Source organism: Bos indicus x Bos taurus, chromosome 10, assembly GCF_003369695.1.
Source record: "Bos indicus x Bos taurus breed Angus x Brahman F1 hybrid chromosome 10, Bos_hybrid_MaternalHap_v2.0, whole genome shotgun sequence".
In the NCBI taxonomy this organism is placed as follows: domain Eukaryota; kingdom Metazoa; phylum Chordata; class Mammalia; order Artiodactyla; family Bovidae; genus Bos; species Bos indicus x Bos taurus.
In genome coordinates this window covers 31089191-31102557 of record NC_040085.1, presented here as the reverse complement: position 1 = coordinate 31102557, position 13367 = coordinate 31089191, and the positions used below count along the sequence as shown (strand labels likewise).

The following is a 13367-nucleotide window of genomic DNA, read 5'->3' as shown; positions in this document are numbered from 1 at the left end:
TAACAGACATAAATGACTCAAGTCATCATTTTTTTTTTCAAGTCATCATTTATGATCCCCAATTTAATCATCATCTAAATATTGTGTATTAATCAATGCATATTAAAATTAACTTTGGGAATCTAAACCAACAGAAGCCCAAAAGTTTGAATACTAATGTAGACAGATGCTTTATAATATTTAAACTGAAGAATATGTAATTACATGGCTTTAATTGGAGGCTTTGTAAATAATATCCAATTAACTTAATTGGGGAAGATTTAAATTAAAAAGGTTATTCACAACTTTCCTTACACTATTCCAATACAATGCTTAACAGGCATAAAGCTATCATAGGTGTCAAACATATACATAAATACAATGTAGAATTTAAATTTGAATGCCCTTACTTTAAAATGGCCAGTGTACCTGTCAGATTTCCCATTTGAAGTTCAAGCAATGCCACTCTGTATGACTAAGACACTCTAAAGGTTCCATTAAGTCAGTTCTACTGATAGCAATAGTTTTCACTGATTTGTTTGTTTGTTTGTTTTCACTGATTTTAAAGCAGGACTGTTTTTGACTTGTGGTTGCCAAGGGGGAGAAGTATTGAGTAAAGGATGGACTGGATGCAAACTATTATATATAGAATGGATAAACAACAAAATCCTACTGTATGGCACATGGAACTATATTCAATATCCTGTAATAAACCATAATAGAAAAAAATTTAATTAAAATAAAGCTGGACTGTTTTTGGTCTGATGCTTACCTAGGCTGACTTATAATGAGACTGCAAAAAGTGCAACAAGATTGGCAATCTAACTCCTAAACTACCTACAGATGTAAGTCCTCAAAAAGGATAAGGTTATAGATAGAATGCAAGGCAAATGCATATAGAATTATCCATCTCATTTACAAATGAGACAGTGAGGTTCAGAAATAATGACATAGAAACATTTCAAAACGTAGACATTTTAGAATTTTAAAATATAAACCTTTTTGCTATATTTTATTTGCCTAAGACAGTTAGGCATTAACGGAGGAGGACCAGGTAACACAGAGAACAAATGAATCTCAAAAGGAGTGAAATTCTAAAACTGCCATGCAAGACAATCATTGCAAAGGGCCGTATTATCTCAATTTCGATTTCAAGATACCCCACAGGCAGATGACTATAACCTCCTTATGTTTTACATCAGGGGAAGGGGACAGCACACCACAGCCCCCCATTTGTTTCTGTAACTGAGGTTTTTACTGGAACACAGCCACACTCATTCACTTACTACTGTTTATGGCTGCTTTCCCTCTATAGCAGCAACTGAGTAGCTGCAAAAGCAAGTCATCTAGCCTGCAAAGTCTATAATATCTACAAACTAGCCCTTTACAAAAAAGTTTGCCCAATTCCTGCCCTATATCATACTGATGCTCAATTACTTAGCTCAGCAAACACAACTCTACACAGAAGTCTATGAAAATGGCTTCGGCAAAATTAAAAAATAAAAATAAATTATAAAGGTCAAATTACAAAGGAAGATGACCAGAGGTTAGAATACAAATTTTAGACACTAATTATTTAATTTTAGGAGATGGTTAGAAAGCAACTTTAGGCGGGGTGATAATAAAATACTAAATGATGTTTTTCATTTCTCTCCAAAACAAAAAACATCTCTACAAATGCTGACAAATTATCTTCCAGTTCTAAGGCCACCCATTCCCTGCTTCTTATATATATCTACCAGATAAGCTACAATAACTTTGCATAAAAAATGTGAAAAAAACTGAGATCAAATGGGAGTAGTGATTTTAGGATTTTTTTAAAAAATAAACAAAACAAAAAACCTAATTTGATAGGGACTCTCAAAGCATCTATTCCCCCAAGGCTTAAACCAGCCTTCCTGTATAATATCAGAGAAGTCTCAAAACACAATATAAGCTCAATAAATGTTACCTGACTGACACAGCCTAAAAACTACAAAGTCATTTAATCATGATTTAAACCTAGGCATCCAATTGAATGTATTAGGTCTTAAGTTATCTTCTGGAAAAGCTATTGTCTCTAATGAATCATTTAAATTCTTGAGGTTTCAGTCACAACAAAAATGGGCTCACCACCTTTTCTACATCATCAACCTCCTCACTCTGGTAGTCAGAAACAACATCCACAATCTCATCAATAGAATCATCAGTTTTCTCATTCTCATCTTCTTCGTCTTCCTCTTCCAACTCCAAAACAGTGAAGTCAGTACTGCTTCTGCCACCCGTCTTCTCTTGCTTTGGTTTTATCTGTTCTCCTGAGAGCAGTAAGTGACCTTGAAAATGTCCGTCCCCTTTGCTCCCTTTGGCAGCTCTCCTAGGGACAATGGAGAAGGTTGTAGGACTAGAAATCCTACTCCAAGAATCACATTCAGTTTTTAAAATTCTGGCATTCTCAGTAGTTCCACTTTTTCCAAGTAAATCAGAGATACTGTGTTCTTGTTGAAACACATCTGAATTTTCCTTACAAGTTTTTGTTTCTTTAATTAATTGCTCATTTGTCTCATTCTTGCCTTCTTGTGAAGTTCTAACATATTTCTGGGCCAAAGGGCCCTTTAAGTGTTTTCTCCACCTCTCCTTAATGCTGTCCTTCTCCAGAGACTCTCCACATTCCTTCTCCTTGGCCTCTGGCTTTGGATTAGATTGCTGCTCCGCAACTCTACTGCCTGAAAATTCAACTTTGCTTTCTTCTTTAGAGATAACTGGAAATTCATTTGATTTTTCCTCTGGATTGTCTAAGCCTTTCTGCTGTTCCACTTTCACATCACCAAGTTTTTTAAGCTGCACATTATTCACACTTTGGACTGTCATGTTACTGGCTCTTCCAGAAATGGTCTTAACTTCTAGAACAGTCAGTTTTTCTTTGGAACTGTTATGGTTCCTAATCCCATATTCTTCCTCAACATCTTTATAGTCTTCACCTGCGTGTGAGCCAGTGCTACAGACATGCTCAGAAGGTTTAACAGCTGTAGGCCCTTCTTCTATAAGGGATTCTTCATCTAAATGATCACCCCTATCTTCCAAGGAATCATTCAGAGTTTCTTCTGAGACAGCAGCTCCTGAGTTTTGTTTTATTATATTAGTCTCAGGCTCTACAGCTTCTCCTGACTGCAGAACCTTCTTGGTTTCTTGTTCTCTTTTTAAAAAGCTTGTTTCATCTTTCTGGTCTGCATTCTGAGATTCTCTTTTCATCTGAAGTGAAGCAACATGTTGAAGAATGGAGCTGGGAACAGGCTTTTGTCCTGGGAGCTGCAACAAGGCAAAACTACCAGACTGGAGAGGAATAAGACTGGCTGTACCAACAGGCTGCCCTCCTGAACTATAAGTTATTTTGGTTTCAGAGGCTGTTTTACTTGTGAAACTGTGTGGTTCAGGAGGGGAAATCCTCAGAGTCAATGTACCAGACTGAGACACAAAATTAGGTCCAGAAGAAAGCAATGATGGTGCCTGAGTGATAACATTCATTGCTGGAGAAGACCCAACAGCCTGAATTACAGGATTCACAACGGAGAAAGCAGAGGGCGAAGCCGAAGAAGGTGGAGTCTCTGATGGTTTGGAAGGAGTGGGTAAACGGATTCCCATCACAGACCCTGGTGAGGAAAAAAAAAGCATTTTAAATCACCATTGCCCACATCAAAGACTTTCAAAGTACGTATTTTTTTCCTAACAGGTGATTGATTTCAAGAGACTGATAAGACCAATGCTGGTATATAAATATACCATATGACCAAATGATTCAAGAAAAGAGAAACTTATCAAAAATATCTGTAACTTTATACCTGGGTTCCGAAACATGACAGGTTGTAAGTTGGGCTGGTTATTAGATCCTCGAAGCTGATGCAAAGGGAGAAGCTGGACAATCTGCCCATTAGGGTGCCTGAATAGGTTCATTCCACTTGGACTCCTAACAGGCTGCAAGACCATCCGATGTCCCTGAAGTTGTGTGTTTGGGACAGGTCTAAGAGTAGGAGAACCCTGCTGCACTGGAATCAACAACAATCGAGGTCCAGCACGTTTCACTGTGTTAGGAGAGACCTGTGGAGGAGCCACTGGAATCTGAGGGGCATTTTCTGAAAAATAGGAAATGGAAACATAGTATCAGAATTTCCCTTTAATACTTGGGAAAAAATAATTATGACAAAGAATCTAACCATGCTACAAATAAGTACAAGCTTAAATTACAGAGTTGGCAAAATTCTGTTATGTCCATGATATAGGACACAGGAGTTATGGCTGAGAATAATTTACTTTAAACTTAAGTATTAACCACAGCTTACAGGGCCTTACATTTAGATTGGTAAAAAAAGAAAGTCTCAACTGTCAAGAGGTACATTTAAAGAGATAATACTTCTGCCTAAAGAAAGAACACAGGCACAACTCTAAACCTGGATTCTCATTAAAGTTCAAGTAAATTTTCTGTTCAACTTAAAAATTCAGGCTGTTAATACTTAACAGGCTTATGACTTAGTTTAACAGGTCTTACTCAAGGAAGACAAAGTCAAAGACTAAAAATCACAAGGTACAAAAAAACTTCTTGGCCTTTAAAGTTCACTGATGAATAAGCAAAGCATACAGATTTGTGAAAATTATTTTTCAAAAGGAAAAAAAAACACATATCCCCCAAAAATGGAATGAAATTAAGAGACATCAAAGAAGTAGGGAAATAAAGCCTGGTTAGGAAGAGGCAAACATAGTTTTGAAACAGAAAAGGTAGAAATTTAATGCAGAAGATGTGAATTAAAAGAGATCTCAAAACATTAATAGTACTGAAAGATGCACTTCAATGTCTGGAAGAAAACACCAAGGATATGGGAAAAAACAGTATGAGTTTTTGGTCATAGGAATAAAGAAGTAGGAATAATGATAATAGTAAGCATAAATGAAAGTGATCTAATATTACCATTCAAATTACTGAATTTCTTTAACATTATTATTTTCAATTATTCTTTTTTTGACATTTTTAAATAAAAATTTTCATCAGTTTGTCACTAAACAGAAAAATTAACAAGCCAAACAAAACAAAGATTTTAATATGCACTCTGCCCAAAAAAAGTATCAAATTTCTAAAAGAAAGTGATGCTCCTTAACATTTACATGACAAATTACTATAGAAGATCCATGATTACTTTTGAAAAGGAAATAACAACACAAGACCAAACTGATTAAAAAAAAATAGTGTGCAACTTTTTAAACAAACAAAAAAATCATCTATCTTATGTGAGAAACATGTTAAAGTAAAACATTCTTAATTTCCTGAAAATTTCTATTCAAATTGAGTTTTACAGAATGATTCAAAACCAAATTACTCCCAAAGCAGCCTTTAATATACACACTAAATAAGTGATTATTTATTGCACTGGGTGAGAGCTCAGGGAAGAAGAGAAAGACAAAAGGATGAAAAGTCAAATGAAAAAGTCAGAGGTCTAAATCCCCGAGTTGGGATCCACTTTATGAAACTATAACAAAATCACATACTTCCTTAGAAGTTGGCAGTGATGTGAGTCAGCTCCTTTTATAGAAGAGCAGATAAGAAAATATACAACTAGTATTTCCTCAAGTAGTATTACATAAGATACTTTAAGGTGGTATGTCATATAGAATAACACCATATTATACTGTCAGAATTTTAATCTTTTGATTAAATACAGAAGAAATTATGTCTCTGATATTATGTCTTTAATATTAAAATTAAAAAAAAAAGACTATGCCAGCATTTTCTAACTTCCTTCATTAACAGAGAACAAGTCACATGTTAAAAATACACAGGAGCTGGCTAGTATTTGATACTTTTTATTATTATTGGTTCAGTTTATTTATTTAAGAGACTATCCTCCATTCTGGCAAGTAATGCTGGTTTCCAATTACAGTAATACTGCTCCTTTTAAAAGTATACTTAAGTGAACAACTGACTTGATTTAAATAACAATAATAAATCAATTATATGAGAGTACAAATGGGAATCAGAGCAAAATACCTGAACGTATGTTCTGAGTGACTGAAATCTGAGAGAAAATGAACTACAAAAGGTAAACAACTTCACAGTTTCATGACATAATTAAAAATATAAAAAAGGTCAGAATACATGATTTAGAAGACGTGACCAGTTAAAATATGACAAGATGTGAACTGTGAGTTTCAAAAGGAAATCAAAAAGGCTTCATCAAACACAATCTTACTTTTGAAATAATATTATTAGCCATTTTTGGTACGTGTGTTGACAGGAAGTAGCAAAAGACAACAAAATTGACACTGTCATCCACTTTTCCTTTCAACAGCACTTCAATTTATAAATCCCTTCTTTCCTAAAATATCTACAGGGATTTAAACCATGCCCCTGAAGACAAAAATATTTAGTAGGAAAACTATCAATAACCAAGACAGAACTGTTGTCAGTTATTTTATTCCCCCTTATATCCTGTAGGGGCTTCCCTGGTGGCTCAGATGGTAAAGAATCTACCTGCAATGCAGGAGACCCGGCTTCAATTCCTGGGTCAGGAAGATCCTCTGGACAAGAGAATGGCAACCCACTCTAGTACCCTTGCCTGGAGAAGTCCATGAACAGAGGAGCTTCATCAGCTATAGTCCGTAGGGTCACAAAGAGTTGGCCACAACTAAGCAACTAACACACACACTATATTCTGTATCTCTCACACTCCTTTCCATACTAATTCTTCTTTGAGTCTACTAAGTTACTTTAGCTGGTTGAATTAGGATATAAAAGTGACCAAAGTGTGAACTATTTCTATTTCAAATTCACTTAAACTAAGTCAACAAGAGAAAAAAATTAACTTTAACTAAAAAGTTGACATATAAAATATCCGAGTCCTAAACAAAGAAATATGCTTCCCTACTTCTATTTCAATCAGTTTATGTATAATAATTAAGAGAATGTATAGTATATAGGAGTTGGGCTGATTCACAAATGATTTTTACTAGGCAAGAGGACCTTAAAAAAAAAAAAAAAAAAGGACCTAGAATTTTAATCTTAAGCAAGAGAAAAGACCTTCAGCTTGGCTGCAACATAAGCAGAAGCCCTCTGATCTGTCCTTTTTAAATATAAAGCAGCAGCTCTCCCACTCCCAAAACTGGGCACACCTACATTTGGTTCCCTCAGAGACATGAGCCCTTAGCTCTCAACACACAAGAGCTGCTGCACTTCCTCCTGCACCCACTTTAATGGCTGCTCTACTGGCTCAGAGTTCCACTCCCAAATGTAGCATTTCCATTCTAATGCTTTTGAATATTTTTAATTTCCTGAGAAAATCTCTAGCTCCACTAAACCATCTGTTAAGGCTGTTTATCTTGAAGGTTAATAGTTTTTATTAGCATTCTGGGGCTTCCCTGGTAGCTCAGACTGTAAAAAATCTGCCTGCAATGCAGGAGACCTGGGTTCAATACCTGGGTTGGGAACATCCCCTGGAGGAGGAAACAGCTACTCACTCCAGTATTCTTGCCTAGAGAATTCCATGGACAGAGGAACCTGGCAGGCTAGAGTCCATGGGATTGCAAAGAGTCAGACATGACTGAGCGACTTTCACTCACTCACTGGTTACAAAACTGCACAAATGTTCACTGACTGTACTAACCCTGTATTTACCATGAAGTCCATTATTTTTTGTGTTCAGTTTTGCAGAATGTAAAGTTTGTTTTTTTTTTTCCCTGTTATAGCAGAAACACTTGATATTTACCTGTAATTCTATCAGAACCACAAAGTTATATAACCAGCTATAAAATAAACCAGCTTGTAACATCTAGGCCTTACCTGGTCTCTGGCTCACTGGTGGACTCCCATCAATTCCCGAGAGTATAATGGGAACAGAGCTCAGAGATGAAGTTGGTGTGGTCACCATGGAAGAAGATGCAGCTGTGGTCACCACGACTATGGAGGTGGAGGCAGTGGAAGCAACAGGAAGAGTTATGGTTGGAGGAGATGCTACCAAAGACTTAGGAAAAGCAACTGAAGCCACAGGGGTAGTTATCCCAGTCGTTTTGATAAGGTTCAAAGTGGCTGTAGACTGGGTAGGTGTTACAAGGGTGCTGGTATTAGTTTCAGAGACCTCAACAACCCCTGCAGTGGTGGCACCAGAAGAATAAGTAGTTTCTTTAGTTCCCACGTCAGATAGAGCAGTCGTAGGTGTCACAGCAGGAACATTTTCTAAAAACACTTGAGGGGTGGTAGTAGTGACAGCAGCAGTCACAGAGCTGCACACCTGAACTGGCTCAGAAGAAACCACAGGTGTGACGACCATTACTGGAGAAGGTCTGATACTGAACTTCTGTGGCCCTGTTAGGGGTTGGGGTGTGCTAACTCCAGGGATCTTCTGCTGCAGGGCTCCAACTTTACTCATCACAAACTGTGTGAACACACCACCAGGAGAGGGTCGAGCCGCTGCAAATAAAAATTTGCAGGTCAAAAATCTTCAGTTCTCATATTTCATCCTTGTAGTGATTGTGTTTATCAACATTTATTGTGCACCACTGGGTCAATTTCTTACAGGTATGTACCTATAATTTCCACTCACAGAAGTCAAACATACCTGTCCACCCAAACCTAACTTTCAAAGTTCTAACAACTAAAGGGAATAAAATTGGATGTTCCTTCTGAAATTCCTTTGGTTATGCAATACAGTCTAACTGCCAGAACACTAAAAAGACTGTATAGCACAGCAGCACACAACTTCAGCATCTAAAACAGAGGAAGAAAGTAAGGAAATTGTATTCCTAATTCTAATTTTAAAATCTGTTTGCACCACTTCCTTCTGTCACAGCACCTCTACCTCTTTATTGCTGTTCTTTTACAAAACAGTAAAGTTTTGCATTTTAGAAATATGCAAAAAGACATTTCAGAAGAGGCCAGGATAAGACGATCCTTTTTTTTTTTTTTTTTTAAGATCACCAGTTAAAGCTACCTTTTTAACAAGAGGTAGAAAGAGTTCTTTTTAAGGCAATGCCTATACTCCATCTTCACACAACTCCAGCATTTAGCCAGAGATTTCAATTTCCTATTAAGAGGAATAAAAACACAGCAAACGACATTTTTATTTAACATTTCTAAACAGATGTGAAAAAAACAAAAAGAGGAATCCAATAAAATCAACTGTATATACTGTCAATTCTAAAACACAAATGATTTAAGGAGGCAATTTATTACAGACTCTAACACTAAGATGTTAAATAAATTAGGTTTTTACTCACAGAATAGGGATAAATATAATAAATCAATGTTCCCAGAATTACGTTTTACAAGAGCCTTCTACTCTAAGTCTATACTAACATAATGCATTTTGATTTTGCTAGCTCCTTGGTTTCATAAATTCAGGGAACATACATACGATTGGTTACCAAAAACACCAGTCCTCATAGGAGAAATAGTAAATTAGGGAAAGTACTCAGGAATATGTATTCCCTTCTGCAAAACAAAATTAAAAAGCTAAGTCTTTTCTATGTTAACAAAACCAGTCTAAACGTCTGGGAAATAACTATAAAACTAACTATAACTCAATTTATTTAGTACTGTAGGTCATCAGAAGAGTTACTAAAAAAATATTTAAATTCAGGCAAGATAAACATCAAGAAAAAAAAGTACCAACTTCTATATTTCTCTAAGTTTTACAACCTCCATATCTGTATCCACTGGCCCAGCACCAAGTCACAACCCTTCCCAAAACATATAAACAGTCCAACTTACCAATTGGTCTTTTCGCCGGGACAAACGCCTTCAGATTCTTCCCAGGGCGATTTGTTGTAGTGCCAGAAGATGATGCCGTTTTGGAATTGGATGTTGAAGGCAACAGGGTGCGTGGTTTCCTGGATGCAGCCACCTTGGCATTGGATGCTACCTTGGAGATGACAGTACTGAGGGTTGAGAGGTCCAGGACTGAGGGTCGCAACCTGCCTGTGATATAAGCAGCTAGCCTATTGGCTGGATGCAATGCCCCCATCTGTCCCAATAGCAACTTAGCCTGCGGGTAACTCTTACCATTAACCTGAAACAAGTGGCAAAGAGAAATTCTGTAAAGATAAAATTCTCTTGCTAACTCATCTCCCTTGACAAGGGTTTCATTTTTACAAGGTTTTAAAAGTCTAATTTTTCAGATTTAAAGGGAAAAAGAAATGGACTTTTCCCATTTGGTATAATCTGAGTATTTAGGAGATGAAAAAAAAATGCTGCCATCTGATATTCTCAACTAATCTCATCTCCTTCATTTTGGAAGTTTAAAAACAGAAACTCATCATACCTGCATTCTAGATTTGTGGAAGATACAGTCAAATCTAAGGAATCATCCAATTGTTTTACTTGTCAATAAGCAATTATGGTTGAGCTATTAATAATCATCAGCATAAAAATGAGTAACTGTGTTCCACAGAATCTCTCTGATGAGACCAGAGGCATAATGAAGCTTTCTCACAAGGGTCCTTAATATTTGAAAAATACATGGAAGTCTGCTTTAACTTATGAGAAAGTCACTGTTACAAATACCTAAGCCACAAAGTCACCTTAGTTTTCAGTTTTCAAAAAATTCAGTTTTGAAGACAACTATCTTCATCTTTTGCACAAAACTTGGACTCAAAATAAATGCTAGTTGAAATTCATTGTAATTTTTTTTAAGTTGCCACTAAATTGTCAGAAGAAAGTGAATCAATGAATGAGGTAAAGATTCTTCTCTATTGCCTGAGTTGACAGACTGCCCATCTTACACAGGAGAATCATTTTAAAAAGAAAGAAAACAAAACTTCCCAAGTTTCTTATTTAAGTTCTCTATGTCTTATTGCTAAATGACTACAGAAGAAATCTTTTTCCGTCTCTCTTTTCCATCATTTAAAGGGGTGAGGAAGTGGAGTAAGGCAGAGAAAATCCTACTCTCTAAATTAATAGAGAACTGGTCAGGAGAAGAGCTACACCAAGCTACTCCCTCTTCTAAGACACAAAAATTATTCCGTTACTTAGATAAAACTGTTATTTCCAGACAGATCAGGTATATATTTGCCCCGAGTTTGATCCAAAGAATATGATCTTTCCATCCTAGAGTAAACTTTCCTGCACAGTTTTCCAGGCTCTGTGGAGTCTGGATCAGATACTCCTGTCTTTTCCTTTGGGACTTGCTCTGAAGACTACTCGGCAGCTTTCCCAAAGCATACCTTACAGTGGCCTGACTGCTATGCAGGTTCATATTTTATGGGGGCATTCTGAGTCCTAGACAGGAGAACACAAAATTTCTATGACTATTTGAAGGGGGCCTAGTTTCACTAAAATATCAGGTAAGTTGCTATTCTCAAAGCATCAATCAGTAAATTAAACAAGGAGAAAACACTCTCATCATTAAGAGTTTAAGAAATATCAACAGAAGCAGTTACATGGTAACTGCAATAGAAAGTTTTTAATTAAGTAGATCAGTTATAATGGTGGCACAGTCCTTAACCCAGAGAAGCAGCTGAGCTAGTGAAGTCAAGTAACCTTAGCAGTAATGTCACACAGGACCCCACATTTGGTACTCTGATATAAAAGTGCATTTAATGTCACTGAACAAAAGGAGAAACTCTTTTGGACCTATGACTACATTTTACCTCAGAACTTTCCTTCAAAAAGATTTTCTACATGCCAGTGTAATTTTACTAATATATCTGTCTGAAGTACTACGTAGCAAGGATATAGATATTTGCCCTATAACAATGATTAGACTGGCAAGAACTCTATGAATCAAATAAAGATAAAATATGTAAACTGTGGCTCAATTTTTTCAAAATTTATGTATTTGAATAACATCTTCCTAAATTTAAATTTTCTCCCAAGTTTTCAAACATATATTGCTTATCTTAAAAATTAACTTCACTTCATTTTATTTTAAAAGTTATCTGCTAATAATAATCCCAAGAACTAGACTGAATCCCTTACTATTCTTGCTTGACTGTCAAAATATCACTATAGCCTAGGTAAAACAGCTTAAAGGCAACTTTCTAGAAAGACTAAAAAGAAAACTATAAGCTCATACAGGGCTCTACCTTTCTGTTTGTAAAATGTGCCAAAAATTCACCCTGGGTATACATCTAACCTAGGCCTATTACAAAAAGAGATGACGATTTTGTCACCCAGTTCCCAAGGAATGCAAAGATAAATAATGTAAAGCCCACAAAGGGCTGTGAAAAATCAAGGTGGTACCTAAGTATAAAAAGGTGCTACATCCAGATTAAAGATAATTCTCACCTGGATAAGCCCAGATGTGCTTGAACTGGGTTTACGTTTATAGGCCACAAGCTTCCCTGCAGGAGAAAGCCCTGCATAAAAGGGCAGACCTTTGCCTCCATGTAATCTCTCCCTCACTGAATCCAGGGCATCTGTCTGCACGGGAGAGACATCATCCATTTTCCCAGGGGATAATGGACCGTCAGGAGTCTCTGATCCAGATTTCTCAGCCATATCATCTTGATCTTGACATGATGGCATAGAGATTTTCACACGAGAAGAATAAACAGGAGGATTCTTTTCACCCCGGCTCTTTCGCTGAGAAGCCAACTCAATGATGAAGCTGCCCACCTTAAGTGACTGTGGCATGTTGCTATTGATGTGCTGGGATAAGATGCTCAAAATCTTGTTCCGATCCTCCTCCCAGTTGCAGTCTGAGATGATCTCGATCAGTTTGGTGGGACCACCAGGTGACCTCTGATGCACATAGGAGGTAGAAGCTGATTCCCCTTCATTGCAGGAAGACTTCCAGCTCTTTTCTGGTAAGGAATTGAAAGATATTTCTGCATTATAGCATTTTGTTCTGAACTTTGAAAGATATTCATTTTTCCTGAGTTCTCAGAAAAGTGCCAGGAGCATAGATATTCAACAGTTGCCCAGTATCCCATTCCCATGGACTTTCAGTGGTAAACTGACACTCACAATTTGGGAGTTTTCCATGAAAAAAAGAAAGATTCCAGAAAATCAGACTATAATAGTCTTCACTATTCTACTCATTGGGCCCTCTTAATAAAAGTGAATCCCTCTTGAGATTGCTCTAAAAAGCCATTAACTATTACATAAGAAGGTACTATCTTGCAAACAAAGTATATAACCAGGGTTAGGCTTATATAGTATAGTGTACTTGCTATCCATATAAGCAAAGCAAAGACACTTGCAAGATGCTTTGTAATATGTGAGAGGTAGAGTCAACCCTAAAGAACAGCAAGAAAGATGATGTTTTTGTTGGGGAAAAAAACCCTTGCACTCTACCTCTAGTTTCCACTGCATATATTTCAGAACTACTTCTGTGCCTCTGGATATGATTGTTCCACTTCTACATTTGATGCAAGACCATGCACACCTCAAGTATGTTTACATTCATGGCAACACATTAACTAAATATACATTT

General features: G+C 36.7%; 1 protein-coding gene across 11 annotated transcripts in view; it reads right to left on the bottom strand.

Moving 5' to 3' along the window:
- MGA (MGA, MAX dimerization protein) overlaps window positions 1–13367 on the bottom strand; it is a 149099-nt gene that overhangs the window by 16591 nt on the left and 119141 nt on the right. For 5 of the 11 annotated variants that reach the window (XM_027553604.1, XM_027553603.1, XM_027553602.1 and 2 more), the window contains exons 13-17: window positions 12218–12735; window positions 9704–10001; window positions 7778–8404; window positions 3795–4085; window positions 2095–3605 (exon numbers count right to left, since the gene is read on the bottom strand). In XM_027553604.1, coding sequence (XP_027409405.1) covers window positions 2095–3605; window positions 3795–4085; window positions 7778–8404; window positions 9704–10001; window positions 12218–12735 — 3245 coding nt within the window. The remainder of the gene's footprint in view (window positions 1–2094; window positions 3606–3794; window positions 4086–7777; window positions 8405–9703; window positions 10002–12217; window positions 12736–13367) is intronic. The other 6 variants (XM_027553610.1, XM_027553607.1, XM_027553608.1 and 3 more) reach the window with 6 other exon arrangements.